This window comes from Rhopalosiphum padi, chromosome 3, assembly GCF_020882245.1.
Source record: "Rhopalosiphum padi isolate XX-2018 chromosome 3, ASM2088224v1, whole genome shotgun sequence".
NCBI classification, from domain to species: Eukaryota; Metazoa; Arthropoda; class Insecta; order Hemiptera; family Aphididae; genus Rhopalosiphum; species Rhopalosiphum padi.
In genome coordinates, this window is record NC_083599.1 from 3,299,097 (window position 1) to 3,319,511 (window position 20,415).

The following is a 20,415-nucleotide window of genomic DNA, read 5'->3' on the forward strand; positions in this document are numbered from 1 at the left end:
TTTATTAATGATTTAATTGGAATTCGTAATTTATCCAACAATAATTAACTTTCATAAGTTGATTTTTTATAATATCTAAGTAATTTGTGTTACCAACTGCTGTGTTATACTAACTGACAGTTATATAATTAGTATTTTAAAGTTTGAATGTAATATGTCTATACACAATTCCTATAAAAATCTTTTGGGTGTTGTACATTTACTATTTAGATGCTAATCTGGTGATAAGTTACGTATTATTTTTTATGTACCTAGAATATTTAGTAATATATTCTATAAGGTGGATTGTATTTCAATTATTAACTATTGCTTTTCGATATTGCTGTCTTACACTGACTACTTATGATTTGTCAGCGTCTCGCTCCTCCCTATTAAAACATATGTTTACTCTTAAAAAGTAAGAAAGAAAATAAATCTATTAACATAATAGTATCTGATATGTTAGGATAGTTACTAGTATTAATTACTACGAGGAGTACCACGGACATGGGAAATATCAATAATTTATTAGATATTACACTGATGAAGTGGATGTATAGAACTGTAGTTGAATTGTTTTTATTTAGCGTGTACGAGAACACACGTACAGTAAACCATATTATAACTCATTGTTATAGGATTATTATATTCAATTTGTAATAATATTGTTAATTAATCAAACACCGATTGTAAAAAATTATTATAATAATATTATCATGTCAATAATTCATGTATTATTATTGAATGATAACAATAATTATCTCGCGGAGAATAATTTGATAGTTTGATAACTGCACAACTGTAGTAATAATTGTAAACGAAGACATTTTGTGGTTATAAACATCGCTTTCGTATTAAAGTCGCCTGGCCTGCCCGACCGTTTATTCTGTGATAAGTGATAGGACGTACTGGCGTTTCGTTGATAACGTTTCACTAACGGTTTGAAAAATGAAAAATGTGTCTAATTAACAATATAATAAAATATTTTATCATGTTTTTGTGCATCGCGTAACAGCGTAACGCGTTCCATTTCGAATCATTGGTTGTCTGACACTTAATAATAATTATAGTTATAGAAATTATTGGCGAACTGTACCTTTGAGTAAGTTGTCTCGTGTGAGTACGAAGCGGATTACACAAATTCGTTCAACTTGAATGTGTTTCGTTGTTTGAGAGCAGTCTACAAAATCATGCATTCTCCGCTGTTCTGTTACCCACCGGTGACCAGTACCAGTAAGTACATCGTGAATCATTATCTTGTAAACCTCATTTTTAATATTTATGTTTATTTAACAGCTCTGTCGTCAACATTATTAGCCTCTGTAGACCCGAACAACTCCTGTTATTCACTGATCGAGCGAATCCGAGTGATCACGAGCTATATTGACGATGCGGACGAAAGAGATTTATACAATATCTATGTAGAAATTATATTTGAAATTTTTGGACGGGGCTCCGATAAAGGATGGGCATTAGATAAACTCAAGACAAGAGTATGTAATTTTTTTAAAAAAATTTTCTTACATATTTTATTGATAGGTATAATTAATTTTTTTACTATTGAACATTAAAAAAATAAAAAATAATTTTGGTTCAATCGTGTGACTTTTATTAAGTGACTTTAAATTTTAGTGTAATTAATATTATTTTACATTCTAAAAGTGAAGTAATCTTTTTTTCAATTTAATATTATCATTCATATACCTAGTATTAAAATATTCTTTTAGTGGTTGCTGCTCCACGATCTATTCTTTAATTCTGTTGGATAAATGTATTAAGTTATTTAACAAATATAACAAAATTATTAGTACAAACATACAGCACATTTATAATTTTGATTAGATATTCTTTTTTTTCTAAAAAAAGCTAGTGATGCTTTTTATATAAACAATTATGTTTATTATTGTACTTGGCGAGTTAAAAATAAGTATTCAGTGTGAAGTTTTTAAAATAATAGCACTTACTTAGTGTATGATATTTTATTATGTAGTGAAATTTCTCTTTAGCAATTATTAGTAAGATAAAAATGAACATCTTATATTTATAGATTGACAATATTTTGATACTGTGACATGTCAGGTTTACTATTATTAACAATAATTTATTATTACAGATATATGATGATCAAAAATACATTTGCCGAGAACCAGATAGCGTGTATCACTTTTTATCTAGTAGTGGCCATATTTTTAAATTATGCTATAAGTTGCTGTCTAATAATTTGCTAAAATTTAATATTTATTTTTCTGATTTACCAGTAAGTTTACTTATTTATTATATATCTAAGTATTAAAATATATCTGGATTTAATAATTACTAAAATATATTTCAGATTGAGCTTAGACAAAAAATTGATAAAGCATTTGGACAATCTTATTATGGTTCACGGTTTTTGTACCATGCTGATTCAAATTCACCCATTGGATTAAACTTGAGTATCCTTTTTATAAAATATTGATTGCAAAGATACATAATAATGATTTATAATATGCACTTGTAGTGTACATATTATACAATAAAAATACTTTTAAACACATTTGAAAGGTTTTTGCTGTTTGTTATTACTTATTAGCATTTTGTGGTATATAAATGCTTTTTGTGTTGCGTATAAAATAATCATTATTTTTTTTCATTTGTATTCAAATTATTCTTTAACTTAAGCATTAGATTCTTTTGAATACTATATGTTTCATTTTGCCATTTATGGATTAAAGTTGACCTTTGATGATATTTATAATGACAATAATGATTCTAATCAACAATCCGTGTACAAATTGTTGTGCATAGAGTATCTTACATTTTTTTTGCCATTAGATAATTCAGCTTCTATGATTTTACCTCAAATACAGTTCAATGTTCTATCGCCAATTTCTAACCAAAAACAAAATACAACTACAAGGTATGTTTAAAGCAATGTTAAATACCAAATTTCATTTTTCATTTTTAAAAAAATGTTCATTTACTTATACTGTTCTTGCTTGACCAAATATTATAATTTTAATTTATTATATGTTTTTATTTTAGTAAATTATTGAATTTCATAAAAAAAGATATTGCTTCGAATGATTTATTAACTGATAAAATCCTAAGTTCATCCTGGATGTTGACATCAGAAGCAACATGGCGTAGTGAAGTAGTAGCATTTTTTTTTGCTGACATCTGGTTAAATTATAATTTATTTACAAATGTAAGTATGCAGCATTTTCTGTATTTATCTATATTATATAAATTTAAAATGCTCACCACTTGCTTAACTCGGCAGAAATTATGATGGAAACGCCATGTTCATATTTTAATATACTTAGGCACCACCACTCACCACTGGCTAGTACATTTATTTCATCTTAAACTATAAATACATAATGAATAATTAAGATACCTTTATTTAAGTGAAGGTCCTTAATTACCTATATTTATTTATTTATTAAATTTCCTTAATATATTTTTATTTATAAAAATAAAACAATAAATAACTATTATAAAATAGAAATATTCAATCACAATTGTCCTATTTGATAAAACTATTATTAGAAATCTTTCAATATTTTTTAATTTGTAAATCATAATATACTATCTATTATGTATGTTATTGAAGTCTGTGATTTTTTATTATAATTGAAAAATTAATCACAGTTGGGTGTGACCAATAACAAAATTTCATTAAACTATAAAAAAAAATGTTGACAATAATTTACCAGTTGGTCACTCAGTCCACCAGTTTCTGATCGTTGCCTTAGAGCTTAGATCATATTCTAACTTTCAAATTTGATAACACTAGTTTTAATAATAAAGCTGAATATCGTCAGCTATGGATGAAATCTTCATAAGTCACTTTTATCAAATTGTTCAGGAACAGCAAAAAAACTGTGACATTTTTATATTGATAATATAGCATTTGTTTTTGTATGATATCTTATGAAATTTCCGGGAAACAATATGATATTATGATATCAAAATATGCACAAAAATACAGTGCATCTAATAGAAAAAAAAATTTATGAAAATTTAGATGAGAGGTTTTCGTTTGTATCCGTGATATACAAAATTGGTTTTACTAATCCTAAAGTTGTTATGTTGTATATTAGTACAATAGGGATTAAACATCGTTAAGGTGTGGTATACTCTTATGTATTTAAAAAAAAATGTATTTTAATTCTTTTATATATTATTAATAGTTATTATTGGATTATTACCGCTACTATTGATTTTATAATATATGATAGCATTTAAAATCATGATATTGATATTTTATAAATGTATGCTATTATAGTGTTGCTTAATATTTAATTACTGAATATTTTTATTGAACGGGAGTACGGGATATCTATCTATTATAAAATCAATGTCATTATTAATGTTTTTTTTACAACTTTTATTTTTTTTATATTTCCAGGTACCATGCATCGATTTAACAAAGCTAATAAGATGTTTCATAAAACATTTACATTTATATTCAAACTGTGCTAAATATTTGCCAGTAGACAATTTAAAACTGTAAGGTCATTTTTGTGTTATTAGTTAATAGGTAATATATATTAAACACTTTTTCAGAATATTGATGGCTCGTCATGGTATACAAATCTATCAGTATTTATCATATTATATGGTTCATTGGCCACAGGATTTTTCATTTCGTCTTTTACTTGAGAATTGGCTTTGTTATATTCAACCTTGGCGTTACGATGAATTATCTAAACAGTAATAAATTAAAACTACATTTTTCTTTTTTACATTTAAATGTAATCACATTCTTTTTTTTTTTTTGTTCAGACAATGTTCTATCACAGATATAGAAATGAATGATAGATGGAGAATTTTTGTCATCAGAAATTTACTGTGTTACACCAGATTATTTCATCTTGCTATAAAAAGATTCATATGTATTGATGTGTGTTCACCAAGATATTCAATTATGGTTTATCGGATGTTAAAAGTGAATTATATAAATTTTAGTTATTTACTAATTTAATAATGAATACTTCAATAAAAAAATATACTTATTATATATAAGATCCGCATGGGTTTATATTTTATTATTTTAATAATTATGTTATTATATTTATTATATTAGGTTTTTACCCACCCATATTTATTGAAAATGGTACTTGATATAGAACATTTATATGTGAGCAACCAACTACAACATAAAAAATGGAATACACTATTGACTGAATGTTTGGTTGAGGCCGAAGGTCCATCATTTAAATATGAACTGATGTTTTCAGAAGAACGTAATCATGAAGTAAATAATTATTTTTAATTTTAACTTATTAAAATTAATAATTATGGTAACAATACATTTTTTTTATTTTCAGTATAAACTATTTTATTTGAAACTACAAAAATCACTGGATCACGTTGCTGTAGAATTATGTCGTTGTCAAGAAGACAATGTAGGTAGAAATAATTCATCAATGTTGGAATTAATATTAACACCTAGAAAAAATAAAATGTCGGACTATACTCTTAATGAATGGACAGATATTCAAACTAATTTAAAATCATCGGTAATGTTCTTGGAGCAAATTATTGTGAGTATATTATCATATATTTATTAATTTCTTAAAAAAAAAATTATTCATAGTTGATTTTTAATATTTTAGAATGTTAATGTTACAACTACACCAATGATGGCTGATTTTTCAGCGTGGTCTATTTCTGGTGTAAGTGGAAATAACTCTACTTCTAGTATCTTCAATAAAAGTCATTCACTTCTTCAGTCTTTTGAACGTGTAAGTGAAATTAATATTTTGTTTTCTATTACTTATGATATTAATTTATTTTTATTTTCAGAATACAATGAATTTACCTTTTAGACCTGTAATTCATGCAAAAGAATGGGAGATCGACCCGGATTATTTGGATGCTTTATCATATGAAAACTATTTTCTTGTTAATTTAAGCAAGTTCTTAAGAAATACTGTGGAGTTATATGTAAGTAGTTTATTGTTTTGAGTTAAATTTAAAACTTGTAGGTTTTATTTGTTTTATTTTTATTAAGAGAATTTCACGCCTATATGAATTACAAAATATGTACATATTGAAAATTTGTGTGTTTAACAGAACTAATTATGTGTTGTTAAATTTACCATACATGTAACCAATATAGTCTATTTTAAAAGTTAAAGATTGGAACCTAAGGTATAGACCTAATTAGAAATTTAAAAATACTCAAAACTTCCTTATAAAACTTTACGATTAACACAGATAATTTTTATCTAGAAGTTTAAAGTGGTTATTCACTAATATAAAATCTATCTACACAAAAACTGGTTTATATTCTGCCAAAAAAATTTGCTATGGTGTATATTTTTAAAGTGGACACAGCACATGCGGTATGACATTCTCTTAAATACCATTGACTACATAAAATACCAGCTCTAAAATAAGATAATTTATATTGGGTATAGAAAATAGATTATAATATTTAATAATTCAGTTAAGTCGCGATAACTCGAAATTGAAGGTAGATAAAAAATTGCTTCAAGATATCTAATTGAATTTATAGTATTTAATATATAATTTATATTCTTAGAGAAAAAATAAATTTGAGTTGTCAAGTTTTTCATAGTATCACGACTTGACTGTAATACAATTTGTAATTTATTTAACAATTTATTTGTTAAAACTTATTAAAAAAATATAATTTTTATTTATTTATTCCTTAATTATTTTAACAATTTCTTTTTTTGTAGGCTGTATAGATAAAAAAAATTGATGACATTTTTTTGAGAAATATATTAATATGCTTTCATAAATTATTTAAAATAATCTCTTAATATTTAGAAATATTATTTTGTTGAATAATTCATATTTTTTCCTACAATAAAAATATATGATTTTTTTTTTTTTAATTGGGTATAAGTATACTATATACAGTTGCCCCAAAAGTTATATATCACCTTAGTATCTTCATAAAAAAAATCAATATATATTTAAATGTGGTTTTTTTACAGTAATAAGCAAGGTTTAGGGCTCATAGCACTTAAAAACACTAAAATATATGCTTATATATCACCCAATAAACTTAAAAATATACAATAAAAGTGAACAAAAAAAAAAACATTTGAAAAATAATCAACAAAAAGAATTTATTAGATATGAAAATTTTTTTTTTTTATTATTATTGGAAATTATGTTATTATTGATAATAATTTTAAATTAATTAATTAATTATTATAAATTTATAAATCAAATTTCTTAAAAATTAGTTTTTGAGTGTTCTGAAAAAATATGTATATTTATAAATAATATACAAGTTTATGAGTTTTGCTGCATATCTATTAAAAATAGAACATAGACCTTATGTTTATGATGTAATATTAAAAAGATTAGGTTTACAGTCTTTAGCCGATAGACATATTACCAAGGTCTTCCTAATTAAACTTATCAATGGGTTGATCGACTGCCCTGAACTACTTTCCAAGGTCAACTTTAAAATTCCCTATGTCCAGGTCTGCTTATTCTATCCTTTCACTATTCTACTGTTTATGACAGATTATTCCCGTAACAAACCATTGAATAGGATGATGCGTATAGCTAACGAGGATCCGTCTTTTAGTTTTTGAGTTATGATATGTAATTCTTTTCTTTTGTCTTATTACCTTTTCTATTTCAATTGTCATATCTACTACACATTTTTGTATTGTCCTTATATTATGTTTAATTTGATATTTTGTACTTTGGCTAAGGCCCGTATTAAATAAAAAAATACAGTAAAGCCGCTTATTAGTAACACTTTGGGACCAAGGTGACTATGTATGTTTATTATATAATTTAAAAAAGTAGAAATGTATATATTTTACTATATTATTTAAAATATGTGTCTCACAAAATTTGTTTTATTGTGTCGAGTAACTCCATGACCATATTTATATACGAGTAATGCTGCTCAAAACCTATTTCATCCACACGGTGCTGCACGGCTCTCCTGAGGACACTTAGAGCTTCTACAATTTCCTTGTTTGATGAGGGTGCCAGGGGTGCCTCGCTGTTTTCTTCTTCATCAACAGTATTAAACGAAACACTAATCGCCTTTACGTATGTAAACCGAATCTGAACTACAAACGATACGTACAGAAATAGTATTCTTATATGTATAGGTACTGTACTTATGATAAAGTACAGTAAAAATAAACGTAACGACAGAAAATATAAGATTTAAGTACATTGGTTATCGCTGGGTATGTCAAATGACATTCGTTTAATTGTTTCAAATAATCGATGTGATGTTTCAATAATCCGATTTATTTTCAATGTTCTAATATATGGCCGGTCCGTCTCGGAACATTTTGTTCCAATAACGCGATTGTATCAATTATTATCCGTGTTCCTAATGAGCGGCTTCTACTGTAAATAAAAATAATATTGATGGTGACAAGGCTAAAAGGTCTAAGCGACATAATTCATAGTTTTCGGGAGAGCCAAAAAACTTTTATTGGTGATTTAAATTTTTTTTTTTTCGATAGGCAATAATTTTTACAGTAAGAATAGGGCATTTTTTTATGGAATACTTTTCTTTTGTTTGTATGTGTTCTTATTGTGTATTAATATTTTTAATTAGCTTTCGATTATAATTTATGTGCATACAGCAATTTGAACATGGTTTTTCAATAATTTTTTCGTTAATGATTATCGATGTCGGTTGTACTACAATCTTATCATTCCTATCACAATATAATATAAACGTCTGAAAAATTCGGGTACGAGCACATTGCCCATTATCGTCGCTTGTCCCCCAAAAAATAGCGCCAATGTCTTTTGTTCCCTATTTTTGTCGTTTAGACTTGGACCCTTTATTAGAGAAAGCAAAATATAAAAATGTTGCTTAGACCACAAACTTAAAATTCAAATTTTCATCATTATAATGGTTATAGCTGTTTTTGCGCATGCCCAATAGATGTAAAATATATTTTCCCATCCAATAAGTCGTGTCGCTAGGCCCTTTTGACTTGTCACCATTGAATTATGATAGATAAATATTTACTAAAAATGTGTTGTTGTTAATACAATTAATACAATTTCTATTTTTATGCATGTTTTTGAACGTTTTCAAGCAGTAAAGCTACTGCTCCCATACTACCTATCAGCTAGAATTTTATTTTCATTTATTTGAGATTGAGATCAAAAACAATAATATTACCTAAAACATTTTACAAGATAACAATAATTAATATATTGTTCGATACCTACTCCCTTTAATGAAAGCTTATGTGAGAAGCGAGAAGTTCACAATTTCATGTTGTGTAACTTATTAAACAATAGTTAATGAATATTTAAGCAATACTTAAAAATCAAAATTAGACATTCATAAAAAAATTAAGTAGAGAAAATAAATAGTAATAACATAGTAATGGAACTGTTAGAGAAATAATTGCAAATAAAATTGTAAGATTTTATCGTAATTCATTGAATAACTTTATTCCTTTATTGACATAACAATTTTCCATCTATGTAATATTAGGTTTATTTGGAATACTAAATACTTTTTGTATTTTCCCTATTATGGTGTTTGAAGTTAGATTTATTTTTATAATCGACATATAGTATATATGTATATTATTGTATTATATAATTTGATTAAGTGAGAAAACCTTGAGAATTTTAAATAAGTTATCTGTTTTATAGTTGTTATTATAATATTTTTTTAACATAATTCTAACTAAAATTTTCTGATCTCCTTATAATTAAGCCATAAGTTAAAATAGATTGCTAGGTATATTATTCTAATTATTTTAATACCTAAAATATTTTGCAGTACCTTAAAAACATGGAAACATTTCGAATATTTTCATGTAAAAATTTATTTAAGTGTAACTTCAAAAAGAAATTATTTCTTTAGGTAAATTTATTTTATTTAAGGAAAATAGAATAAATACAGATTTATTATTATTGATAGATTAACTATTTTTTATATATCATTTATTAACTACTATCAATAGCTCTACATTTTGATTTGTTTCTACTTCATTCCAATTCTGACCTTCAAAAAACAAAACAGTATTGTCTGCAAAAGCTAATTTTTTTTTATTTATGTTTAATTTAAGCAAGTTATTTACATTTATCACAAGAATAGGAACTAAGAGTCCTTTTTGGTATAGTGTATCTTAGTTTTTAAAAATCATTAATATTTTTGTTAATTTTACTGATTGTGGTCTATTACTTAAATGTCTTAAGTATGATTTAAACTAAATAAATGTTCCACGTCAACAGATGTTATGCAAGCATACTTAAATACTTTTAATAAACCAACTCGGATAGCTACATTGTTATTGATAGTTTTAAATTATTTTTTTTGAGTATTCATAGATCACGTTAATATGCAACATTCCTGTGACAGATAGCTACTCAAATAGTATTACCATTGATTATAAATACTAGTATTTATAGTCAATAGTATTACTAGGCTCAAAACAAATGTTTGTAATTAATCATTCAACATTTTAATTAATACATTTTGAATTATTATATTATCAGATTATCCATAACTTGATAAAAATTGTTGAATATGCGTCAATATAACAAAAAAAATTGTATATTTGAATTCTCTGTATTATAAAACGTATTTTTATATCACTGCTATGTTTTACTAATTTACTACATCTATGATAAAGATACAAATGCTATATTCTGAACCCTGGTAATAAATTGAAAATTCTGATTGAATGGCATAAGATTCAATTTTTATTTTTTAAAGTTCAAAAATTATTAAAAAAATGTTATACAATTAAGTTTTTTAAATTTTCAAGTTAGCTATTTTTTAATTTTATTTTTTAAAACAGTTTAAAAAAATATATATTAAAATTGAATAGAAATTGACCAAGTTAGTGCCAATTAGGTTTTTTAATTTCTAAGAATAATACTTAATAGTTATGTTATCCAAGTAAAATACAAATTGCATGATTTAATCAATCTTTGATTTGATTTATTAGTGAAGCTTTCAGTTAAGATTAAAAAATTTAAATTTTTGATAACCAGTATTTTGTATGTCAATTCGTAATAATTAAAAAAAATTAATTATTTTGTATTTCAATAATAAAGTATTTATTTAAGTCTGAAAATACTACATACATATCAAATTAATGTTTTTATTTTAATAGAAATAAGAATAGCTGTGTCTTATTGCATACTGATTAGCGTAACTGGTTACCTATTTTTTTTAAGTATTTTAATTATTTTGAAATTAACTTAAAATTAAAAAATGGGAATAAAAACTTTAATTAGGTGTGTATAAGTTTTGTCAGGTGAAATAGATATTTTATATTGAAATGTAAATTAATTAATTTTTTGAATTATTACAAATTGACACTAAATTTATGGTTATCATAAATTGAAATTTTAACTCTAACTTAGTCGATTTTTATTCAGTTTTAATATATTTTTAGACAGATTGTATAGTTGTAGCCAATTTTTAGGAGCACTTTTGGGTCAAGATGAAATGTGTTAATTAACTAATTGGTTTTATTTATTATAAAAAAAAAAATGTATAGTTTAAAAAAAATTTATCTACTATGAAGAACACTAGTTATTTTATAATATGTTATGTAAAATATGTATCTATTAATGTTTGCTTTTTCGTCGACTAATTTGATCACCATATTTTTATAAGAATAGTGTTACTCGAATCCAAAACACTAACCTATATGTACGCTGACCGAAGGTAAACTAAAACGATAACAGTAAAGAGCACAGTAGGTACTGTACTCACAATAAAGAACAGTAAAAAAATAACAAAATTAATTGGACAAGTGCAATACTGTATTTGTAGGTTTCTACTGTATATTCTATACAGTATATACATTTAAATTAATATTTAATCATAATATATTTTGCATGTGCCATTAGGATTTCACATATTGTACTAATACATTTAAAAGATTATTAAATTAATTAATAATTAACTATATTTTCAGTGTAATTCACATATACTACATTTATCAACTACAAATTCCATTCTTGCGGGTATTCTACGTCAAGCATTAATAAGAAAACCAATGAAGATATTTTCCTACGAGCCTAGAAATGATGGATCTGGAAAGCGTGTTAGAACACCTAAAATTCTTCCACCCACAATTAGTTTCCGGTGGATGGCATCATACTTTAATCTTTTTTGGATTTTATTTTTGTTGATATTAACTTATGTATTTAACAACATTGGCTTTTGGATAGGTGTATTATTTGTCTTGCGTATTGTATATTTAAGTCTTAAATATTTAATTGGGTATGCACCACCATTCAAGTGGGACAATAATCACGAAGACTAGTTATTTTGTTAATATTTTTTGAATTCATATTGCTAAATGTCATTTTTAAGTTATATAACTAAATTTGTACTGAATTTAAACTTAATAATATGATTATTGTTTTTATACATTTGTAATGTTTTATAATTTTTAATTAAGTTAAATGTAAGCATCTTTTTTTGATTAACAACTTTATCTTACATTTTTATAATTAGATAAGATAAAATATTGTTTTGAATGACATTTTCCTATTAATTTTATCAAACACAAAATACATTTTTTTATGTTTATGTATCTATTAAATATTAATAAATATTGTTGGTAAGTATATTTTTATCTAAATATAACACAATATATATACATGCAATATATTCACTATGTATATTTCTTTGTAAAATGTTTCATAATATTTTTGTTGTAAATAGCATATTGAAATGCAATAAACACTAAAATAATTTTTAAAAATAGCATTGATAATAAGAATATTCAGTAAATATTTTAAATAGCAGCAAAAAATTAAACATCCAAAATTTACTTAACTTGAAGGAATTGCAAACTGTCAGTTATTTCAATTAAAATGCATCAATATTTTGTTAATTATACTAATGACCCAAGTAATGTAATTATACTTTTGAAAAAATACCAATTGGTCATCCAAATTGTTTATTTAAAAATTAACCTCTCACTTAAAAAATAAAAAATTCAAGTCTAAGTATGTCACTGCCCAATAGAATATTCATTTGGTTAAGATATTATAATGTATAGACTTTTAATTGGTCATTATTCGGGTTTATCAGCCTCTATTACTAAGTAAATTTCATGATAATATGTTTTTGATATTACTATTAAAGAAATGTATTTTACTATAAGTATTATAGTTGGTTGATTTATTTTTTGTTGAAAACATTGCATTTATTATATTTTTAATATTTATATTATGTATAACGGTGTAAATAGGTAGATTAAATTTTTTTCTAACAACAATTGCCTAATTTTTAATAATTTTTATTGAAAAAATAATTATCTGCAATTTGATTTATAGAAATTATAACGTTGATCGATATTTTATGCTATAGATATTAACATTCTGTACTTTTTGTTATTTCAACTGTTGACATTTTAGATGTCGATGTTTCATAACACACCCATTTGAAACTAATCTAAATGTTTTGAAAATATTGTTGTATACGTAAAAATATATAATAATATAATATATTATAATAGAGTCTATTATTAAATAGATAATAGTATTTCCATGAATAATATTTTTGAACTATATTAAATTATACAAATTGTGATTGTTAGTGGCAAAAATGTCTGTCAGGCCAGTTAAGGATGGGCAAATTACTCAAAAAAAAGTAATTAATTACAAACTAAAAATTTCTTAAAATCACTGTAATTAATTACAAATTACTATTTACATGGCTGTAGAATATTAATTAATTTATTAATTACAAACTACATAATTCAGTTACTTATAATTACAAATAACATTAAAAAATAATATTTTATTTTATACATAATACATTATATAATTTATACTTTATTTGTGTATTTAATTATATTATTAATTATTATAAAAAAGTGAACAAATTAAATGACAAAAACATTATTTTGGTAATTTTGGTTACCTTTTAAAAATACAAGTTTTTCAAATTGTTGGTCAGGTAAACAAGAACGAGTTGGTGAAGTTTAAAAAGTCAACAAAAAAAAAACAATCTCTACCGGTGCTGAATAACAAAAATTAGTATTTTAATGAATAAATAATTATTTACCATGAAAAAATTGTGATATTTATAATTCTAAACTATTTTTGGAGGAATCTGTAGAAGCAGAAGCGTTGCTACGTTTCAGTGACATACATATTAAAAAACTGCTCTCGTCATCAGATATATGGAGACAGGAATGGGCAATTAACTCGAAAAAAAGTGATTAATTATAAATTACAAAATACATAAATAGGTAATTGAATTACTATTTACTGTAGTTGAAAAGTGCCCTATCTTGGTCATATTATTATTATTATTATTATTATTTATCATAATATTCCCTCGTGCGAAACACACGATATACGGGTTACACCTAACAAAGCCAATCGACAAAAATCCACCCGACAAAAAACCATTAAAAACCGACATAAAGCCACGCGACAAAAAGCCACATACCTACATTTTTCGTCGGTCTTTGATTTTTATACTTTTTTTGTTCAAAATTCACTGTGTGCGTACTCTTGTTACTAATTACTAGCTATTGTTATTGTTTTATGCAACAGCAGCATTCTATCATTGTTTCTGTGATGTTCGTTTAAATTATTTATGCACAATATAATTATTATAACAAACCGTACATGACGACACATCGTAAGTTTTTTTTTATCATTATTATTATTATTATTATTATGTCATTGGCATAATATATCGATTGTACGCTTGGGCGTAGACACCGACATCACAGCCATTATCGGTACAATAACATAATATATACATCAGCAAGGTGGGATCTATCGGCTGTTTAGCGTCGCTGTTTCCGCGATCGAAGTCAAGGCTTAGGTCATCTAGCCCCCTTCGTCTTTTCACTCCACCTGTGTTTATTGTTCACCAGATTTCAATAGTCCAAACAAGGACTAGGGGTTTGGCGCGGTTTTATATGCGCTTTGTGTCGTGTACATAACATATTTAGTTTCAGACAGGTACGTATATAGCGGGGAGGGGGTTGGGGTTCACTCCTTCACCCCGAAATATTTTCGAGTAACGAGGAAAAAATTGTTTTATTATACTGCGGCACAATTTGTATTGCTAAATTTTGTAACCTCCCCCCCGAAAACCGAAATTTATTTTTATATACGTGTGCCTTGTTTCAGGCATTTACAAATCGTTTCTGTAAGACTGTAATAATATGCTAGCGGGGTGTAGGAGCGTGTGGACTGTATATGACTGTATGAATGCGGTTTTCTAATTGTATGTTAGCAATAACGAGCGATGGTAAGGTATATGCGCTAGTAAATCGAATTAAAGGGACCGTCACGACATCAACTATTGTTTTCTTTGTCCATCTGGCGCATAATATAGGAATAAAGTTATTCCGATATTCAGGAAATATTCTTGAATTCTTCTTTATAAAATATATTTAATAGGTGCTCTTGCCCTAAAATAAACCAGTGAGTCGCAATCGTGAAAATACGGAGTGTCTTTGTTCCGATATTATATGCGCGATAGACAGAGAAAATATTAAATGTCGCCATGCCGGTGACACCCGTATGATTCCGCACAATATACCTTTTTGCCTACCCAATTCAGCACATTTTAGTAATACAAAAGATTTTTTTTTCATCTGACAAGAATGTAACACGATGTCGCATAAACATGTTTGCTACATTACCGGTTATGGCAACAAAAAAATATATACCTAATTGTAATCATAACTTTTATCAAATTTGATTGTAATAAAAATAAACGAATTATTTAATATACCCAATAAAACAAATAATTATAAATAAAGTATACAAAAACAAAAAAAAGTTAATTTCAATTCATTCAAAGGTTAATGATAATATATAAGTATTGGCTTTTAAATGCTAAAATAAAATAAATATAACAAAAAAAATAGAAAAAATTAGTGAAAATGACTCTACTTGTGATAAAAATGTCGTAGACTATTCGGAGGAGCTTGAATTCTTTTGTAAAACATTTCGATGTCTACAATTATTTTTGAAAATACAATCGGCAACGTCGCAAATTCATTTTGTGTGGAGTCGTGCGTGATGTGGAATCGTGAATCAACGAGGGTGGCGTCCTTTTAATAATAACCCACCCGAGTTTTTGTAGTATATACATGTACATTGTACATATAACAATGTATAGAGAGAGTGTGAAGTGTATCCTCCGCATACGTGTAAGATATACAATCGTGGTAGGTGTCGTATATTCAAAAACCGTCGCCGAACGTTGTCGCCGGTTTCGGTATAAATTATTACCACCATTGTGAGCATAAAAGGCGGAGAAAAATACACGAAAACGTGCGTGTACCCCACTGCACGCACATTGTTCTGTAGGAGATTCAAAGATTAATCGTCGTCTGGACCTGACAGTACATCCCAACCCTTTTGGTTTTCGTGGAAACGACCGACGCCAAGTGCGAGTTCGCGGCAGATGTTCCTTTTCTTGTCCGACAACATTAATGCCGTCCATTGTCCACGATTCATATCGTGTCTTACTATAATATATTATATACATTTATCCATTATATTAGTTTTCGTATACACGACGACGACGACGACGACGATAATACAGTTTTGAAGAAGGTATCTGCACCGTAGCAGTTTGAGTCGAAATAATATTGTACATATCATTATACGACATACGTACATTATTCGAATATTTACTACATGATATAATGTTTAAAAATGATTTCAGTCGAAGGCCGACTTGAAATTATATTCGTGTATGCGACATAGGCGTGCGCACGAGGGGTCCCGCGTGTGCCTGGACACCCCCGACATGTAATCGAGGCCCTACAATTGAAGTCCTATTATAGCATATAATATATGGGGGTCCGTATTTTAACTAATGTTACTAGAATAAAAATGGTATTTACTATTTTTTCTAAAAATTATGTCGTTTAAAAAAAATAATACAACGTAAAATATTTTAAATTTGTGTGATAAAACTCATTATGATTATAACAGCTAGATGTTATTGACTACATAAGTAAAAATAATAAATAAATATTGCAATTATCTTGGAAATAAATTTTAGATCCGACTATCTAATGAAATATTATATTACTTGGTACTAGAAATACCACTAATTAATAATATGTGATATAATGTAATATGTATTCGTGCATTATAATTAATTAAAATATGTACCTACGTGTCTTGTTAAGAGAGGGCTCAAATTAAGAAAAGCGCCTGAAAAAATTGTAGACACCCCCGAAATTCAGGTCTGCGCACGCCTATGTGTGTGGATTCACAACAATTTACGCCACTACGTTTTATTTTCGAGTTGTAGAACTTTTTAAAAGGAATCGACAATTTATTATTGCCGAGTAATATTATTATTATTATTATCAAATCGTGGCAGGTGTATAATATAAAAACCGTCCCCGAACGTTGTAACCGGTTTCGGAATAAATTATTATCATTGTGATTTATATCGTGTCTTATTATATATTATATACATTTATCCATTATATTAGTTTTTGTATACACGACGACGACGATAATACAATTTTGAAGAAGGTCCGCACCGTACAAATATACGCAAATATATGCTTTCAGTCGAAGGCCGACTTGAAATTATATTCGTGTATGGAATGAACACAATTCACAACAATATATACTCCACTACGTTTTATTTTCGAGTTGTAAACCTTTTTGAAAGGAATCGACAATTTATTATTGTCGAGTATTATTATTATTATTATTATTTAGCGTTGATTCGACTGTCATAGCGTCACACAGCGCCTCGTACGGCGCCGCCAGGCGTATAACCACAAGGTAGGAGCAGTGGCGTACTGGCGTAGACATGATTTCTAAAAGGGGGGAGGGATAAAAAAAAAGCTTAATGGGAGGAGTAAATTGAAAAATCCCTTATCCTCCAAAACTTTTTACTTTGGTAGTAAAATATATATGAACAAATGAGGAACAACGAATAACATTTGAATTGATTCAAAATTCACTTTAAACACAATATAGAAGATTATCAACTCCAATACTCCATAAAGTCAAAATTTCTGTACATAAAATGCTACATCATTAAATGTACAAATAAAATAAATAATAAATTAATTAACAAATCTTGTTTTTCCTTTTTTTTTTGCTATAGTTAGTCTAAAATTCTGCTGTAATTAAATATTTCTATAAACTGGCATACATTTTAGGCCATTTAACCGTTTCTGTAACAAATACATTTTCAACGATCCCGTGAGTGTCTTTTTTAGATTTTAAATAAATAAATGGCGAGTACGTACTATGTGCCTATACTGTCTATGTAGGTACTATGTCTATATGTATAGTATGTATACGCGGTGAACTAAACCCGTAGCGATAATGATCTCATTAGTCATTTCTCATAACAACGATAATATTATCTGATAACATTTTAAACACAAACTCACAATGGAAGCATAATAGCTCTTTTAGCCGAGCCTATTACATACATAAACTCATACTGGGCAGGAGCGGTAGGACAGGTAGATGGACTGGCAGTATACGACTGAATATTAAAATATAATAGTATTTCTGTTGAATACACGAAGAAAAATACTTTTACTATACTATTCACGATTTTATGTTCGATATAAAAATAAATATGGGAGACACAATTCAGCCGTATGTTGAAAAAAGTCTATAAATATATAGGGTATACATTGCAAAAAAATCACTGTCAATCATCATATCATTATAAATCAAATGGACATAATAACATAAGCGTGTTTACGGGTGTTATTAGTTATTATACTGCAGTTATCCAGTATCCTTTAGCAACAATTGCATTTTTCTTTTCAAATAAATATTTTTTACTTAAAAGTCATAAGTGTGTTGCGTTGACTAATTGACATCATATTTTGAATATTTGTGTAAAATTACTATGGTTGTTCATTATAATCAGTAATGGTAATTAATAATTAATAAGTATAGGCCATAATGTGTCCCAGTATGTATAGTTTACCAATCACTTATTTGATGTAGATGATTGATACAGAATTTATATTTTGACCTGTAGTTAGGCTAAAATAATTACTACATATCAGTTGTTGACCGTCTTTATTATAATATATCAAATCGGAAAAGCATCGTACGTTGTAATAACTATTAATTTTATCCGTCAATACTCAGTTTATCGATCGTATTGTTTGTTCACAATACCCGTTTGTTACATATTATTTTCTATGCATGTGCGCACTAGGTAACTAGCAATTGTCGAGTTAATAAAAATGTACCGCACGATTTCCAAAAACTAAAATATAATTATACACAATTTTCAATTAATGAATAGTATATAGTTATTATAGTTACTTTATACTTGATTAAGCATTTTAAATTGGCTACAATATTCATTTAATAGATTACTTAGGTATCTATTATACACTAATCACACTCTAAAAAAGTATTATAATTATTTAGAAGCACATATATTAATTAATAATTTATACATTATTTTTCACAATTTAATTTATTTAGCTTATTAATTAAGTTATCTATTTGTCAAAATAATATATCCTGTAAATTGAGAGTAAACTACAAATGCTATTATACTCGTACGCAAATAAAATATGAAATATGTATTACTCATTTTATAGGTATCATATGAAAGATCAAAGCATTTAGGTACGTAGAGTTACTGGTTAAAGTGTTAAGTCTTATATTGTATTGAATACTAATAAATGTTTTAATTTTAACATTAAAAAATGTAGGTTGTCAGTCAAGTACGTTATTTAATACATTTATAGAGTCTACAAAGACTTCGTAGCCATAGCATTATAGTTAGATTTCTCTAATTTTGAATAGTATAAAAATATTTTTTAAGTATAAATGATTGTATAACGAATAACATATTATACGCATAGATTAAAATACGCGTAGGTAGTATCAATTTGTAGTAGCTATGGAATGTGACACCATAAACAATAAATATCACACATAATTGTCATGATTGTTGTCGAAGGATGACATACATTTCAATATAAACATTATATTGGAATGGTTTGTGATTAAATTTATAAAACACAAAAATACGGTATCATATATAAAATACCCCCGTACCACTTCACTCCACTCACCTTAACTTTAAATATTTATTAGTTATAACTTATAACTCAAAAACTATTGGTCCGAATTTTAGGTTTTATGAAAAAAAAAATACTATGAAAATATCCTGTTTTACAATATCCTGTATACGAAATTTAAAAAGTATGTTGACATTCAAAAAAGTAAAAACTTAAAATTAAAACGATAAAAAATATTTAAAAAAATATTGTTTTATTTCGATTGTAAAAATTATGTAAATAAATATTTTCAAAAACATTAATAGATTTTGAAATAATGAGTGTTGTTCCTTATATTTTGTATAGGTATATTATAAAATATATAGAGTATGAAAATTGAATGAAATATAAAATTTTGAAATATTTTATGTAATTATTTTAATATTTAAATAAAATATTTTGTCTTTCTTTTTTAAATAAATTTTAT

At 26.3% G+C, this 20,415-nt stretch overlaps 1 protein-coding gene across 1 annotated transcript; it reads left to right on the plus strand.

Moving 5' to 3' along the window:
- The first annotated feature begins 871 nt into the window (after positions 1-871).
- LOC132927118 (sphingomyelin phosphodiesterase 4) lies at positions 872-12,596 on the plus strand. The gene is made up of 14 exons (XM_060991578.1): positions 872-1,212; positions 1,276-1,472; positions 2,093-2,236; positions 2,312-2,414; positions 2,647-2,878; positions 3,004-3,166; positions 4,373-4,473; positions 4,531-4,677; positions 4,750-4,912; positions 5,051-5,221; positions 5,295-5,510; positions 5,583-5,711; positions 5,773-5,913; positions 11,892-12,596. Exons 1-14 carry the CDS (start codon positions 1,170-1,172, stop codon positions 12,240-12,242), a joined length of 2,301 nt encoding a protein of 766 aa, XP_060847561.1. The 5' UTR covers positions 872-1,169; the 3' UTR covers positions 12,243-12,596.
- The last annotated feature ends 7,819 nt before the right edge of the window (positions 12,597-20,415 follow it).

Coding starts and splice junctions, on each gene's coding strand:
- LOC132927118 (XM_060991578.1), top strand. CDS start 1,170: ATGCATTCTCCGCTGTTCTGTTACCCACCGGTGACCAGTACCA. Junction 3,167..4,372: donor ATTATAATTTATTTACAAAT/GTAAGTATGCAG, acceptor TTATATTTCCAG/GTACCATGCATCGATTTAAC. Junction 4,913..5,050: donor TGGTTTATCGGATGTTAAAA/GTGAATTATATA, acceptor TTATTATATTAG/GTTTTTACCCACCCATATTT.